At 37.1% G+C, this 17350-nt stretch overlaps 1 protein-coding gene across 4 annotated transcripts in view; it reads left to right on the top strand.

The window, feature by feature from the left end:
- DYNC1I1 (dynein cytoplasmic 1 intermediate chain 1) overlaps window positions 1-17350 on the top strand; it is a 223585-nt gene that overhangs the window by 180906 nt on the left and 25329 nt on the right. For all 4 annotated transcript variants that reach the window (XM_058183264.1, XM_058183263.1, XM_058183266.1 and 1 more), the window contains one exon: window positions 13850-13990. In XM_058183264.1, coding sequence (XP_058039247.1) covers window positions 13850-13990 — 141 coding nt within the window. The remainder of the gene's footprint in view (window positions 1-13849; window positions 13991-17350) is intronic.

The following is a 17350-nucleotide window of genomic DNA, read 5'->3' as shown; positions in this document are numbered from 1 at the left end:
TATTGTGATCTTTCAACAAAGTCAATGAGGTCAGCCACATTTGTTTAATGACCATATGATTCCTTTAATAACTGCAATGATTCACTTAACAACTGTGGGAAAGAAAGTCATAAATTTGGGGAGGACTTACTTAACAAATTGAAATTCTAGTCCCAATTGTGGTAGTAGGTTGAAGACTACCATATAATGGATAGCTTTTAAAATTATAAATAAATTGCATCAACTAGTTAGGGATTGAGTACTTAGAATAATAACAGCTATAGAAAAATAGCCCCCCAATCCTGAGGAAAAGTTTTCATCTGAAATGATGTTTTGAGAAGAGTCTAGACTTAGTGAGTGAAGAATCTAAGCCAGTCTAGGCTTAGGTTCTTCATGCTTCCTGCAGCCTTTCCAAGGTTCAACCCCTGACTTTGCTAAGGATTTCTATGTGTTTCTATGAGACATTTATGCATGTTAAATGATATAGCTTACTGAAAAAATGTATCACGGTCTTAGAATATTTTGTCACATAGTTTAAGTAATAACCCATTCTTCCTTAAACACAATTACCACAACTTTCCTGTTCTTTTTCTCTGTCTCTAAGTGGATGGCTAATCTTTTGCTTTTCAGTGCTTCTGGTCCTTTTTGGGGGGATGGGGTTCTGGTAAAATCTAAGAAGAAAGAGATGCTTGGAGTCTTAAATGTGGTTTCTTCCATGTGGTCAGGTACAGTAGGACTGGCAGGAAGCTTTGCCTTTGATTTTCCCCCCTTTCTTCTTAAATTAATTTCCTTTAACTCCCACTTGCACCGTCTTGGTCAATTGGTATTCCCAAAGCAAGCACATGCATCCTTCCTCTTAATTTGTTTCAACAAAATAATTTAAACAGATGCTTGTTTGATTCTTCTGTGATCTAAGTTTCACCTTAGTAGGTCACAACATTCCTATACAATGCAAGGCAAACAGTTCTATATGGTTGTTCAACCTTTGGCTTGCTTGCAGCTACTCATCCCTTTCCAGAAAGGATTATTGTGCTCATAGGTAAAGTTGAAATATCTCAGAACATCTCTGGGTGTGAGGAGATTCTCAGACATCCAGATCATAGTTGTTTCAAAGATGCTTTTTCAAAAGGTAGCTGCAATGTTTTTGCCTTGAGGAAGAAGACATTTCACTTCTCATCCAAGAAACTTCATCGGTTCTGGCAGGATAGTGGGGAGCGATGAAAGCTCACAGGATGGGGGTTGCGGAGTTGGGTGGATTGGAAGGGTCATATTTCTTTACAGTCATCTGGTTGTTAGCACTTTCTCTAAAAGCTCTTGAGGCCACTTGTGGATTTATCTGTGCCCTCAGGGTCACCTGTATTAAAGTGCAAATGGGGGTGGAATCTTTCTTGGAACTGCTGAAAGTACTGTGTTGTAGACAGGAGATAGGTAGTGTTTTATCTTTCTCCCTTTATTGAGAGACGACTGCTCAATGTTAACATAAATGGTCTCTTTTATCCCTCTTTCAAACCAGTGATCCTCTCTATCCAGTATGTGGACTTTGCTGTCTTCAAAAGAATAGCCTTTATTTTTCAAATGCTGATGGACTGCTAAACCTTCTCCTGAGGGTTTGCTCTCCTATGTTGTGCCATGTTTGTGACTTGGTTGTTTTGTTTCACCTGTTATGCAAAAATGGTATCCTGAGAGTACTCATTCCTTTAGGCTTATTTTGCCAAATTAGAATAACGTAAGGTAATTCTCATTGGCTACATTCTGGCATGGAACAATATGAATTTTCAGTACACACATTTAACACATATACCTATTGGAGAGCCGTAATATTTGGCTGTAATTTTTTCCTCTGATTGCTTCCCACCTTTTTACTTTTATCAGTAAAAGAGTCCCTATTGATATTAGCTCCCAAATGCAATTTGAAGGGCTGGTTGTCAGCTTGAATTGGCACTGAGATACCCACAAGGCTACCTCTTCGAATTAGTACTGATTATGTATCACAGGAAAATGTCTGATGATCTTTCAGGCTATTGACTTTTAGAGCATGAGGAAGCATCCTGTTATCATCTTCTACTATTATAGGGACAAGATAGCTCAGTAGTTAGGACACTGAATCTTAGATCATTAAAGACCTACAGCTCAGCAGTTTGAGACCCGAGTGCTGCAAGACAGAGTGACTTCCATCACTCGTCTCAGCTTTTTTCAACTTAACAGTTTGAAAGCATGCCAATGCAAGTAGATGAAAGGTGTCACGTATAAGCATGTGAGAAGGTAACAATGTTCCATGATTTGCTGAACACTTTGTGCTGCATCATGATGTGATGCTGGCCATATAATTGCAGAAACACATCTGGACAATGCTAGCTCTTTGGCTTAAGAAATGGAGATGAGCACCACCTCCTAAAATGGGTCACTCATGACTAGCAAGTTAAAATCTGTAGTAACACCAAAATAAGAAAATTACTATTTTCTGGAAGTTTTATTCTAGGGGGTTATAATGATAATTGTTCAGTTTGACTCACTAATAGATGTTTGGTTTTTTGCCTTATAAATTTGTTTTAACATTGTGAATATCTTATTTCAAATGTTTAATTACTGTACATTTCTGAGAGTCTGTCCAATGGTTATCGCAGTAGCAATTAAACTTATATACTGCTCCACGATGTTTTACAGCCCTCTCTAAGTGGTTTACAGAGTCAGCATATTGCCCCCAACAATTTGGGTCCTCATTTTACCCACCTTGGAAGGATGGAAGGCTAAGTTATCCTTGAGCCAGTGAGATATTTGATAAATGAATTCTAAGGAAACCACATTTATTATCTTGATATTCAACAAAGATAACTGTGAAGAACTTAAGCCTGCTGAATTAAAAAGTAAATGATATAATATACATCTTTCTAGAAATTTCAGGATTAAAAACTGTCTTGAAAGAGATGGAAAATATCATTATATTATGCAGTCCATGATATTGGGCATTTTGATTTTCTGGTCGCTGTCTTCTATTTTCTTACTAAGAGCAATCTTGGGAATCAGAATCTACTAAATATTTTGCTAGGAAATTTTAAAATATAAAATGAAAAAAAAAGTTCCAATAAACATATTACAACTTCATGGAGAATTTATGCAGAAAAAAATACGAACTTCAAAATATACTTCTCTCTGCACTTTATAATGTACACAATATTTCCAGAACATTTGCATAATAACATTTATGGCTGTACAAATGGAAGGAGAACATTTATAGATGCAAAAAATGGATGCATAAAAATACGTTTTATTTGGAAAAAATGTCAAAAATATATACACTAAAATCAATTTAATTTCTCTAAGAGCAATATGCACAAAAGATAAAGCTGAATGCTTATCAGACTTGTTAGTTTGATTTAAAATCCTCTGAATTGTGTGAAAAGCAAATGCTCCCAAATCTATGAAAGGATGGTATTTACTTTTACAAATTACTTTTCTTCTTTTTTTAATGAGTCGGCAATTCAAAAGGGCTTAGATGCATAGTATAGAACCCACTTATTATTTCCATTTACTTCAGCTAAATCTCCTATTTATCATTCACAAGTGGACAGTATGAATTACCTCTATGGGATGAAAACTGGGTTTTATTTCCACACTCTCACAGTGTTTAGGTCCCAAATGACTAATAGAGCAGTATAGCAATATAGGCATACTCATTTCCAGACAGAATTAATGTCCTACAGTGCCCTAATTGATTGATCTTATCTTTGGCCACTGCACTCAAAGTTGCCTTTCTGTGGCAATTTAAACATCTTTAAATGGACCCTGGGGAAAGAACAAACTATTTTTGGGAAACAAAAGGAGCTCCAACTAAATTTATTATGTCCCAAAACAAAGAGTCATGTATGTATGCAGAGCATGTTAATCATTTCAGTGAACCATGTGTCCGTCTATTTGGTAACTAGCATATTGGCTTATATGATAATAGTTCTGTCTGTTGTATAAGCTCCGCGTTTTGAGTTTTACTCAGAACTGAAGCAATGAATGAATTTACTTCAGAGCTCAATTTTGTTGTCAAAAAGCCAAAGTGATTCTAAGGAATGGGTGGAGCTGCTTGTTCAGGCAGGATTTTTTATTTTTTGCCCTTTACCTCTGGAGCCAGAGGTCTGGCTTCCATCCAGCTGTATGAGGAGAAGATTATGGTCTTTCTCTAGGTAATTTGAAGGAGCAAAACCAAAACGAAGTCAGGTGGTCAAAAGTCAGCACTGAGTTTTTCCACAATGTTTTTCTTGAATTTGCTTATCTATCCCATGGTAATCACTGTATTTTTTAAAAAGACTTTTTGAGCAGTCACATGTGCAAAATAACAGTTTTCTTCATATAGAATAACCTATATGTACGTTATTGGTCGAATAACGGCTGCAAACATGTAGAAAAATATAGGAAAAGATACTGCTTCAGCAAATGGCAACTTGAGTAGAAGAAAGTGACTATCCTGAAAATTCAGAGCAATATGTAAAAGTAAAATACAAGTAGTTGTACTCAGTTCTGATAAGCTGCAGCTTTTGCATTTGCTGATAATAAATTTGGGGAACTACTTTAATAGATAAGCTGGAAATTGAGCAAAAGGTTTAACCTTCAGCAGTAATTGTAAAACCATTTATTCACAGAGAAGTCCTTCTGAAGTTAATAGGTAATCTTACAGAGTGGTGAGTACAGAGTTGGATGTCTTCAGCTTCTTTGCCTCCAGTGCTGGCATAATTTCTGTCTTCGAATAACACCATATTTTGTCAGGCTGATCTGACACTTCATAAGTTGTATTTAGTTTTTAAAAGGTACTTGCCGTAGGGTGTTTTTCTTTATATATTTATGCATTTTTCTTAGTTATTCTTTTTGAATTTGAATCCATACTGTACATAGATTGAAGAATCTGAGTCATGTCCTATCAAAGATGGATAAGACATAATAGAATGGGGTAATCTATCAAGACTACAAAACGGTAATTTGAAGCATCAAAGCTCAAAAGAATGAGAAAGAAATAAGACCAACTGGCTCTATTAACTGTTTAAAATCAGAGTGCTTTTGACCATTATACTGCAATTTTGCTCGAACACATTGATTTCTGCTTCTGTTACACTGAGTTTCCTAAAGTAGCACTGCTGCCCAGAAGGCCCTGCTCTCTGTATCACAAAAACCATGATCTAACTTGTATGGGCTTTATTAATTTAAGTAATTTGAAAGGCTGACTGCTTGTCAAACTTTATGCAGCTTATAATATAAAAACAATTTAAAAAAACCCCACTTGCTGTTTCCTGATTGAAGAACCTTTAAAAATCTCTTTCCAAAATCTCTATGGGACATAATTATTTTTACTACTTTCCTAAAGGATTGGAAGATGGCAAGAGAAATATCAGGAGGTCAAATATTTTACACAAGTTGTCTTGTCCTCAACACCTTTGATCCCCAATATTCTCTCCTAGCTAGAGTTCCTGAAATTAGCAAGGTCCCTAGCTAGATAGGGCTTTATAGGTAATAAATAGAATTGGTGCTGGGATCACTTGAATTGGGTGGGAAGTCTAGTAGTGTCCAGTGGAGCACCGGAAAATGGATTGTATTCTTCTAAGTTAGTTAGTGCTGATCAACAGGTACTATATCTTTTGCACCATTTTCTGAATCCTCAAGGGCAGCCATGTGTAAAACAAATTATTATTGTCATATCTTCAGCATCTCTTGACCAGGAAACTTTAGCTGGTTCACCACTGTTTCACATAGCTATTTTTTTTTAATATATCCATTTTATTTTACAATAACCCTACAGTATGAAGTAGGTTCAGAAAAAGCAATAGACTCAGACTAATCAATCTGAAGCCAGCATTGCTAGTCCAAGCTTAACGTTGTGTTTTAAACTCCACTGCTAATTTTACTTTTTTCAGACTATGAATCAAACCCTTTCAATTATTTGAATAGTAATTTTAATTATTTTTATGTTGCTAGGATAATAACAATCAAACCCATTTAACACTAGGAACTTGCTCAACCTGAGGGAGATTTTATTTTTGATGTTACATTTTTGTTTTTTTCTTTTGCTTTTAACCACTGACAAGAAAAGATTATGATAAATTATGTTATAATTAAAATTGGGCTACATTAATATCAAAAACATTTCATTTTGTTTGTTTTTTAGACTTATTAGTAGAAAAATCAAAAGAAAGTACACAGCATAGTAATAAAAATTAGAAATAACTTCCACATAATAGATTAGGCATAGCTATGCACGCACAAACTTCATGCAACTCTGAAAAGCTTACTTGTGGATTAAGCCCATGTTCCTCCAAGAATAGCACTTTTTCAGGTGGTTGATGAAGGAAATAAAAAAATATATGCAGAACAATCAATTACATTTATAAAAATTAATTTAAATTAAATTTAAACGAATTTTATCCTCATCCAATTAGTATTTTGGTCACCTATATAAACACACATATGCACAAAATTTATTTTATGGAAGCTGAATGTATTATTAGGAGAAGTGATTGTATTAGTAAAATGTCATTAGTAAAATGTACTCTCAAGTACAGTACTAAAGACCAATAATGGTTCAAAACATAAGGTCTCAAATTCATTCATTCATTTTCTATAGCCACCCATCTCAAGTAAGTGGCTCTGAGTGGCAAACAATCACAAAACAGTTAAAACAATTAAGTATAATACAAATTAAATATATATGGCAACCGAGAAAAAAATATCATAGATATCAGGGCCTCTGGTGGCTCAACAGACTAAGAGAGTCTGTTATTAACACAGCTGCTTGCAATTACTGCAAGTTCAAGTCCCACCAGGCCCAAGGTTGACACAGCCTTCCATCCTTTATAAGGTAGGTAAAATGAGGACCCAGATTGTTGGGGGGGCAATAAGTTGACTTTGTATATAATATACAAATGGATGAAGACTATTGCTTAACACAGTGTAAGCCGCCCTGAGTCTTCGGAGAAGGGTGGGATATAAATGCAAAAAAAAAAAAAATCAGTATTGTCAAGAAACGGGACTCTTAACCATGCCCTTGTTTATTTATGAACTAAAAAAAGTGTTGTTTGCATTACTAAGAATTTATTTGGATTCCTAGAGATTAGTAGGAATGATTGATGCTTGGGCTCTTTTCCTGAATAAAAATATATAAGATTGTGTTGTAAATCTCATGTGGAAACAAATTCTTCTTTTTATTGATTATTTTTTAAAATTCAACTATGATGAGCTGATGTTTATATGATCTGAAGAGAAACCAGAGTATAGGGCTGATGTTAGAGGAAACCACAACAACTTAATCATGTTATCTCGGACCTTTTGTCTTGCCTTCCTTACATAATTTTCACATGCAAGTAATATAGGTTTAGCATCAGTAGGAGGTAAATCGGGACATAAACCACTAAGCAAACTCCTCATAACAATTTTGCAGTAAGCCTGCAATATTCTTGCTCTGAAACCAACACAAAGTCCAAACTTATCAAGGAAAATAGAAATAACATCAATAATAGCTCACAGTATGTGATATAAATTTACAGAGTCCTTAAGTGTTGAAGATCTTGAGGGTAGATTATCCCAAAGTAGAGTTTTTTAGACCTAAATAAAATGACTAAAGATGAGTAATTTTTCAGGTTACCTAATATTCTTGTTCTGGATGAATGTTAACAACAAGAAAGTAGTGAGGAATTAGAATAAATACTGTAAGTGTCCATGTAAGTGAAGTTTAAGACTAAAGTCCAATATACTAGACAGTAATGGATATTTCTTCTGAGTAAATATACACAGGATTACACAGCATGTTAGATTAAACTTTGCCATGTACAAAACAAAAGTTTCAGGTTGCACCAGGAGCTATTGGAAGTAAGACACAATAGCTGTTCTAGTTTGAAAACAAAGCCTTCCGTTACTCAGATTCCTCTTTATCAGAATATATGAGTTCCTTGCAAGGCAAAGACAAGAAGTTGGTACTTCTTACTATTATCAAAGGTGGATATAACTTCAGATCATGTACTAAATAAAAACCTCAGTTGTGCAGCTGTATCTTAGTTGTGTGATTCAGCTTCCATTTTTTAGAATTTTTCCCAAAGACAATAAATATTGCATTTGATAAAGGTGTTATAAATGAAAAAAAAGTTCTTCAAGCAAAGATTTTTGTTTTTAGGGTAATCAAGAAAGTGCTATACAGCTTGCATAGGAACTGATTTTACCAATGGAGCATTTTGAGTTGAAAATGGCAAGCCGCACCCTTTCCCTTACACCAATTCTCGTTCAACCCTTCCAACTACCTTCAATGTGCTTTCTGGTGTCTTTGTATTTTTTTTAATCTGGAAATGCTAATGATCCAGATAGTCCAGAAGAATACCAGACATCTGTACCTCTTTTCTGCCCTTTCAACCAGTTGTATTTTTTCTTTCAGACGAAGACAAAACAACCTTAATCTTTATATATTCTTTTGCTGCCTTCCCTTCATGCTTCAAGCAGAGGTGGGTTTCAGCAGGTTCTGACTAGTTCTGGAGAATAGATAGCGGAAATTTTGAGTAGTTCGGAGAACCGGTAGTAAAAATTCTGACAGGCCCCGGCCCCATCTATTCTCTACCTCCCGAATCCCAACTGATTGGGAGGAAATGGGGATTTTGCCGTAACCTTTCCCAGGAGTAGGTAGGGAATGGAGATTTTACAGTATCCTTCCCCTGCCACACCCAGCAAGCCACACCCATAGAACCGGTAGTAAAAAAAATTGAAACCCACCACTGGCTTCAAGCATGAAGTATTGAGTTTCAAGAAACACAGAAAGAGGACATTCTTAAAGAAAGAATGGAAAAAATTCAAAAAGCACTTTTTTTTCAGCCCTTCTCTTTTAGCCACTCATATCTGCCAACATTAGAATTAGTGTTTATCTGGCCTCAAATGAAGTGCTTTATTAAGCTTAAGAGTGCCTCAATATTATAAATCCTGGAAAACTCTAGTTCTTGAAAGTGTTCTCTTTTGTTGAATATTACCAGCCTACTTAACAATTATTCTCAGGAGTTTTGCAGGGGGTGCAGGACTGTGAAGCTTGGGTAATGTACTTAACTGCATACACGATTTAGAAGAAATATAATTGAAATGTCATTATCAACTTCAGGTTTGTACAGGTAGTTCTGTGCAACCATTCAGTTACAATGCACTCCAAAAAGCTACTGGATGCATCTGAATCCCACCTCAGGGTCATGTGATTGTATTTTGGACATGTGGCAATCAGCACTTAATGACCACCAAAGTACAGGTTGTAAAATCTGGTGTAATCACTTGGTAACTGCTTTATGACCGTTCCCACTTATGACCAAAATTGCAGGCTTAATTATAGCTGTAAATTGAAGACTACTTGTACCAGTTTGAACACTAATTATAATCAGTTTATCACAAGGTATTCTGGAACTTGCTTGATTTTTGGATAAGACTAATGATTATTTGCTAGACATCATTTAACAGAACAGTTTCAGGGACCCTTGTTTAGGAAAAATTCCAGTTTAGAGTGATACCAAAAACGTAGCAGCAACTCAATAAACCTAAGAACTTTTGGAGAACATTTATGTATGCTGTCCGAATGAATGTCCCTAAAGTGCTTTTTCAAGAGACAACTGGACTTTTTGGTTTTTCTTTGAAGACATTTGTCAAAGGCTACTTTTTTGAAGACAGCAAAGTCCACATTTTGGACAGAGAGCACCGCTGGTTTGAAAGAGGGGTCAAAGAGATTATCCATCTCAAAACTGAATGGGGAGAGGTATACAACATAATCTATCTCCAGTCGACAACACAGTCCTTTCAACAGTTCCAAGAAGGCTCCACACCATTTGCACTACTCAGTGACTGTGAGGATACAGATAAATCTCCAGGTAGCCTTAACGACTCTCTAAATGAATGGAAATGACTAGCTGTCTGCAAGGAGTATAAATCCTCTCATTCCCCACCATCTAATCAGAGCTGAAGAAGCTTTTTGGAAGAGAAGTGAAACATCTTCAAAGAAAAATCAGAAAGCCCAGTTCCTTGTTGGAAAAGCACCCTGGGGACAACCATGACCTGGATGACAGAGAATCTCCATAGATATTTGTCCAAATGAATGCAAAATGAAAACAATATGGCTCTCTGATAAGTACAGTAAAGGAACTTTGCAAGCTGGCAATACAATTCATAAATGTGTCTTAATTATTCTTTCTATGAAATGACTTGTCTCATGAAAAAAGCAAATCTGATAGATTTCATTGTAGCTTTTAAGCAGTTAAATGCTAGTTAAAACCTGTGAACATGTCCATATGATTTCCTTTAAGTAGTGAAGTTCTTAACGAATGGCGCCTCCTGGATTAAGAAAGATCATCCTCACAGATACACTAGAGAGGCAGCTGAAACTTTACCCCTAGATGCAAGTTTTTATTTTCATCTTTCTGTGTACATACTATTCTTTGAGGTAGGCCATCAAAATAAGGGGTTTATAAAAAAATTGCTAGAAAACCTTATAGGATGAGCATGCTACCTCTGGCATTTACATGGCAGCTCTCCTATTGGGGAACGGCCTAAACCAGGCCTGTTTTGTAACTTGTATCTTCACATGCAGTACTTAAGAAGCTAATCATATTAACCTCATTCTAAAGCCATCAGAATTATGTCAAATCCTGTTACTTCATATGAAAAGTTATTATTCATCTATGATTGCCTGAATAAAAGAAGCAGGATTTAACAGAAGACTTAAGAGAGCGGGTAGATTATAGATGTTTATAATGCAATGTGTTCTCCTGTAAGATACATGGTCTAAACCAGGGGGCACCAACCTTTCAGACCTCAGGAACCACCAAATTCATAATTTTAAATCCCACAGACCACTAATATAATCTACCTAATGACTGGGTGGGCATGGCTAGTGGGTCATATGACGGGGTGGGCATGGCCATCTCAACGTCACTCATATCGAGGGCCGCCTCACCGGCCTCTACACACTCCTCCCCTACCAGCCACTCCTCACCTCCCCACCTGGGCTCCTTGGGGCCCCAAAAGGAAGCAATTGTGGCTCCTTAGGGCCCCAACAGAAGCTAAGCAGCCACTATGAGAAAGAGTTGGCAAAACAGCTGGCTCAGTTCAAATTAGATCTGGCCAGGAAGGAGGCTCAGCAGAAGCACCTCACTGAGGACTATGAGCATAGGCTTTCCAAGCAGAGGGAAGAGCTACAGGAGTCCAAGACCAGATACTGGCACCTGAAGGCTCAGCGGGCTGAGATGGACAGCCAGTTCCAGGCCATGAGGCAGTCCCACTGGAACAAGGCCCTCTGGCTCTTCGCCACCAGTGGCACTTCCCTCCAGTGTTCGCACAAAGCTCCGCACCAGGAAGCCAAAGCAGACCCAAGTTGGAATTTCTGCCTTCCCCCCAACCCATACAAAAAGACCCCAAAGGGGTAGACTCTCTGTAGCAACACAAACGTTTGTTGCACGTATCCCATCCAGGGGCCGCAGTTTGAGGACTCCTGATTTAGTGCAATATAAAAAATGGAAATAATTTTTCTGTGGACCACAAAAATTTTCTCACGGACCACCAGTGGTCCATGGACTACCAATTGGTGACCACTGGACTAGACATTGGGAGAAAACACCGAGCAATATTTTAGAATTCTTTTTCATGGGCTCAGTTTTCATTTAGATTTTATAGGACAATTGTAAGACATTTGACTATTTTAAGAATCACCTGATGAGTTGAAAATCAAAAAGACAAGCAAAATGAACATTCATTAAAGAAACAAGTCATATTTTCCTTCTATTCTATTTCATGATGGTAAAGTTAAGAATGATAGCTACCATGTATTCTGTTTTCCACCCCTAACAGTTCTTTTGCTTTATGGTTTTCAATGCTCTTTCTCAAATAGGAAAAAGAGCAATGGAAAAATTATGGAAAATAACAAATGGTGTGTGTGTGTGTGTGTGGGGGGTCTTTTTAAAAGCCATCTAGGAGGCAAGGCATTTGCACAGTAAAAGTTTCATGCAGAAGCACTCTTGAGAAAAGGATTATTTCAGAGGTCAGCTTTCAATACAGCCTCTAAATGTCTTGGACAATATCTCACATAACTTCCCTGCCAAAGTTAATGGAAACCCTAGTCTAACATTTATGGAAGGTATCAGATTTAGAAAAGCTAGTCTTGTCACCTTGAGAAGGCAAATTTGAACATCTGGGTATTCTTTGATAATGTCTCTGGAATTTTGGCAGAAATAATGAACGCTGTTCACTGAAGGACTTAATCAAATTAAGAATGCATCCAAACAAGGGAATGAGATTGATTGTATACAGTCAATACAGAGTTGTAAATGTGTACCAGTCCATATTTAGATATCCTAAAATGTATGGTCTGGCTAGATATTTTATGCAACTCAATTCCTATAAAGTTAATTGTCCACCAAAATGAAGAACATCCTGAAAAATTCTGAGAATATGTGGTCATCCAGATGTGGAACAAACTTCTTGCATCTGTCACCACTGGCCCTAAATAATAGAAATGCAAATTACAACTTGCTGACATCTGGAAGGCGACAGGTATTCCATAGCTGCCCTACAACACTTGTAACACTAAATAACTATTGAAAAACTGGTCATACTTAAAAAAGTTCAGTCCTATGTCTGAATATTTGATTCATGATCAATTCCATCTTATAAAAAATTGTTAAATCCTCCTAAGCTTAATAGTGAAACTTCCCAAATTTTTAAAGTATATTTGTGTTTGCATATATATGCATATACACAGATATACACAAATATTCACCTGCATACATGTAAAAATCCTGTTGTTTAGATTTCTGTGTTGGATAATAAGAATATTTAATTTATTTATAGTTTCTGAAATTTTCATTGTCATTTAAATGTTATTTTACTGTTAACTGTTTGGGAATTAGGCAAAGCCATTATTCAGAAATGAGAATAAGAAGAAGCAAGTAAGTATAATGAATAATTCATGACACCCAATTATATGTTACAGTTCCCATGTACTTTTAAACTTGTCTTGCCCGCCTGTCTATTGTGAAATGAAATGATGCGTAAACTCGTAAAAGTCAAGCGAAAGCGCCACACTCTTGGCAGCTGCACGCTCTGAACTTCGCCACCTCTTTTCTGAAATGAGAATCTCAAACACAAAGTTTGGGGGGTGGGTGAAATTTGTAAACCCATCTAGACACATTGCTGTTACAAAAGAAAAAAACGGGGAGAACAAAAGAAACGCTTGAAATTAAGGCGATGCGTTTCGATTAGACAGTTCTATTAGCGTAGGGTGGTGCAGAGTAGGAGAGAGAGCAGCATTGAGGGGACCGAGTTCAGGCATTAATTTAGCTGACGGGAGGACGAAGAATAGGAAAAGTTGGTGCCGGATTTGGGAATTTAGCGCAAGCCGCTTGCGCTATTTGTGACTTTGCGCAAGGAGCACTAGGTGGCAGTCACCGTCTTCGCTTGCAGAGCGGGAGCCTCTCCGGAGACTTCGGGTGTACGCGCGAGGGTATGTGAAAGAGGGAACGAGGAAAGGTTTTTCTCGTTCGGCTAGTTGATCCTATAGCATAAACTACGGGTAGCGTTTCCCTACTCACTCCGCGTTGCAATAGCAGTAGCAGCAGCACCCTTTACTTATACAGTATGCAAAGTCTGGGAAATTATTCCCCTTCCCAATAATTTATCCTGCGTTTACGCCCCCCCCCCCGGTGGCTGCCCCCCGGGAGAGCGCCGCCGCAGGCCCGCCTTCTGCGTCCTCGGACCTTTCATCTGCGGAAAGTTTTATGACACTTGGTTGAATGTGCAAAGTTTTTAATTAGACTCTCCAGACAGCCCGAGGCGGCAGTAGCGCCACGAAGTCTTCCTACCCATCCCCTCTGCTTTTTTGCCCCCCCTTTTGCAGCACAACAAGCCGCTCTACTCCTTTGAAGACAATGCCGACTATGTCTACGACGTCATGTGGTCCCCCGTGCACCCCGCGCTCTTCGCCTGCGTCGACGGGATGGGCCGATTGGATCTCTGGAACCTGAATAATGACACAGAGGTGAGGCGGGGAGAGGATCGGGGCTTGGGAGAGGAGGGAGCTGGCGACTTTCTTGCCTATTCTTTCTTTAAAAAAAAAATTGCAAAGAAAACGGGGAAGAGAAGTGGATGCATTGCCTTCCTTAGACCAAGCCTCTTCGTGGCGTGTACTGCCTATTCATTTGAGTGGGAGAATGGACTTTCTCTCTCCTTGCCTGCTCCATGGCCCTACCCAAAGCTGCCACAGATTCCCACGCCTTAGGCTTCCAGGAAGAAGCCCAGCCGTGGTCTTCCTCGCAGGAAGCTCGCTCTCTATGCACGGTGTCTAAATTAAAACACTTCTTTCACCCTTTATTTTTTTTTCTTTCTTTCTGGAAAATCGAAAAACCTGAAAATCTACCAGAAGTGTAGGAGAAGACCCCCCCCCCCGGTTGCACAGTCGCTTTTGCTGATTTGTGGAAAAATATTGCCACTGATACTCGATTATTATCACCACACGAGGCCCGGTGCGCCACGTGAAGGCAGCTGTCCTCTTCTGCAGAGGGGCTGGCGTCTAATGGGCGACAGTACCTACTCCTCCCACTCGGCTGTGCCAGATTCTTTAGGGAAACTTCCCGTTTGTGGTGGGCTACATTTCCCTTCATTCCCAGCCAGGAAGGTTATACTGGCTGAAAACGATGGGAGGTGTAGACTGGCATCTATAGCCTCACTTTTATCTGTTTATAGACGGCAACAAAAAGTGATTTGCTTTTTGGAGATAGGTGAATAACTAGTTTTGTAATAATCACCCCCACCCCACCCACTTTAACTATGTTTTTCTATGTTATAAAGGAGAATTTTTCCTTGGGGCTTGCAAGCTTTATATTCATGTGTAAGTAGCAGGCTTAACTATGGTCAAATGGCTCAAGAACTGGCAGAAGTCTTCAGAGCAAATTGATTAACTCTTATTTAATCGTGTTACACGCTAACATTTGTGGTTGTGTTAAATGCACAATGCATTCTGACAAATTTCCTTTAATATTTTTCTGCTTTACTGCAGAAGTTTATATAGGATCATGGATTAAAAAGAAACTTAGTTTGTTGAAAAGTTATCTGCGTGCATAATTCAAGTGCATATCAATATTAAATATATTAAGACATAACAGCTTGTTTGTTTTTAGCTTAATATTGTGCTATAATAATAACTCAGCCATTTGGTTTGCAAACAATGGATTAACATGTTGGCAATAATGCAGCCAGTTGTAATTATTCAGGAAACCGGTTTTGCTTAATCTGGACATTGTACATCCTGGTAGAGCATCTTACAATTCTCATCACTTGGCATTCTTCATTGGGAATGCTGGAAATCTCAGTCTGCGTATTTGAAGATAGCTCATTTGAGGTGTATACACTGTTGTGTATACACTGGTTAAGCAAAATCATTGTTTTGTGCAGTGGATGAATTCAGTCCAAAACTGCCATCTGGGATATGCATTTCTGAGTGACCGTGCATAACATTATCCTGAAAAAAATGAAATAGTTCTTATAACAAAAGCATTTGGGCAAAGGCTGCATGGTTTCAGTCCTTTCCTCACTGGGTTAGGACCATGTTCATTAAATTGAGTAGGCCTGAAAACTGTATGAGGTTGGGTTTAAAGATAAAGATCAAATCTTGTTAAATTCTCTGGAATTTATATTGTCTGTCATTTTAAGTATAAGTACTGCCTGATTCTATTTAATTATTTAAGTATTTAGCCAACTGAATTCAATGGTGCATCTTCCGGATACGGATGCATGTATGTGCAGCCCCTGTTTGAATTTTGGCTATTACTTCTTTAGTAGTATTTTGTACTGCAGTATTAAGCAGCAATCCTGATTCTGGATAATTTTACTGTGGCTTTGTGAACCCCGCTATTGTGATTTGCAAATTATAGTTTATCGCATAGCATATTACATGAATCCAGCCACTTTTGTCCATTCAGTAAACTATGATAAACTATGATTTAGTGCAATGTGCGAACTTCTTCTCAGCTTCATAGTAATATGGAGAAAATAAAAATGTATGGAAACACTAAACCCAGGAGTAGAGTGATAAAATGATGTGAATTACATCATTTTAATGTTAATTTACACAAGTAGAAGAAAATAGCTTCTGAAGAAATGTAGATTTACACTGATTAATAGGGAAAATAAGCTGAGAAAATTTCAATAAAATTTTGTGTCTTTGTATAGTAAGTGGATTTATAGTGATTTTTTCCTCAACTATTTTTAAAAATATGCATAATTTTTAAATTATCTATTTTAAAAACATAAAGCATTTTGGTATTAATTTTTTAACCTTCATTTTTTTTATATGTATCTCAAGGTGGTGAACATACCTAAAACTAAGTATAATATTTTTTCAGGTTACAATTTCTGTGCAAATCCTGGCTAGCGTCTTTAGGTCTGATTTACACATACAGCAGAAGGAAACTCCACTTATGATTATAATAAATGAGTTTTATTTTTCCAGTGTTCTTTTATGGACAACCAACTAGCAGACACAGGTGGAATACCAGTCATTCATTAAGACAAGTTAGACTAGAAAGAACTACTTTTTCCTCATATTTTTCTTGAAGAAAAGACTGCATGGGAGAAAATTCTTTGCTTGCAGACTCTTAAGGGTTTTCAGTCTATTCTGAACTTTTCTTTCACAATCTTGCATTTAAAGATGTGGTGTAAGCTAGGATATTTATTACTTAATAGATGATTAGTTTTATTCTGAAAAGCAAACCAGGAGAAATCCTCGCTTTTGTAAAGTTCATTTGTTATTTGGAGGTGATTTCTCAGAAAAATTATGTACATATCTATGAGACATGTACATTGGCTGATAAAGGCAGATACATTATCATTTTACATTTATTGTGGCAAGGCTTACCATAATAAAATCTTGCTTTATTGCAAAAGTAAAAAATAATAAATGAAATATTCTTGGGATATTCTGAATTCATATTTAGCAAACAAGTGCTACTGTAAAGCACATTGTAGTTTAAATCAAATTAATATCATTAATTCTTATACCTTAAATTTCCACTATTATTTAGTTCCTATTATGTTCTGCTGTGAGAGTCTTATGTTTTTAAATCAAGATAGGGTTATACATGTTCTAAATAAATATTTTGAGAGCATTCACCCTTTTGTGCAGTATATATTTTCTCTTTTGAAGCACACACACTTTTTTTCTTTGCAAGGTTTGTCTTGCAATTAAATTTTTGAAATGTAAGGGCAAAGATTTCCATTCTAGTAGCAGCCAGAAATATAAAAAGAGGAATCAGAGAGAGAAAAGATTGTTGCCTATTTAGCATTGAAAGAGCTGAAATGGGAGATAATAAAAAGGGAGAATTTGAGAAGATATATTTGGTTC

This window comes from Ahaetulla prasina, chromosome 4, assembly GCF_028640845.1.
Source record: "Ahaetulla prasina isolate Xishuangbanna chromosome 4, ASM2864084v1, whole genome shotgun sequence".
Classification (NCBI taxonomy): Eukaryota; Metazoa; Chordata; class Lepidosauria; order Squamata; family Colubridae; genus Ahaetulla; species Ahaetulla prasina.
Note: the sequence above shows the minus strand (reverse complement) of the source record. Positions and strands in the feature narration are given on the sequence as shown.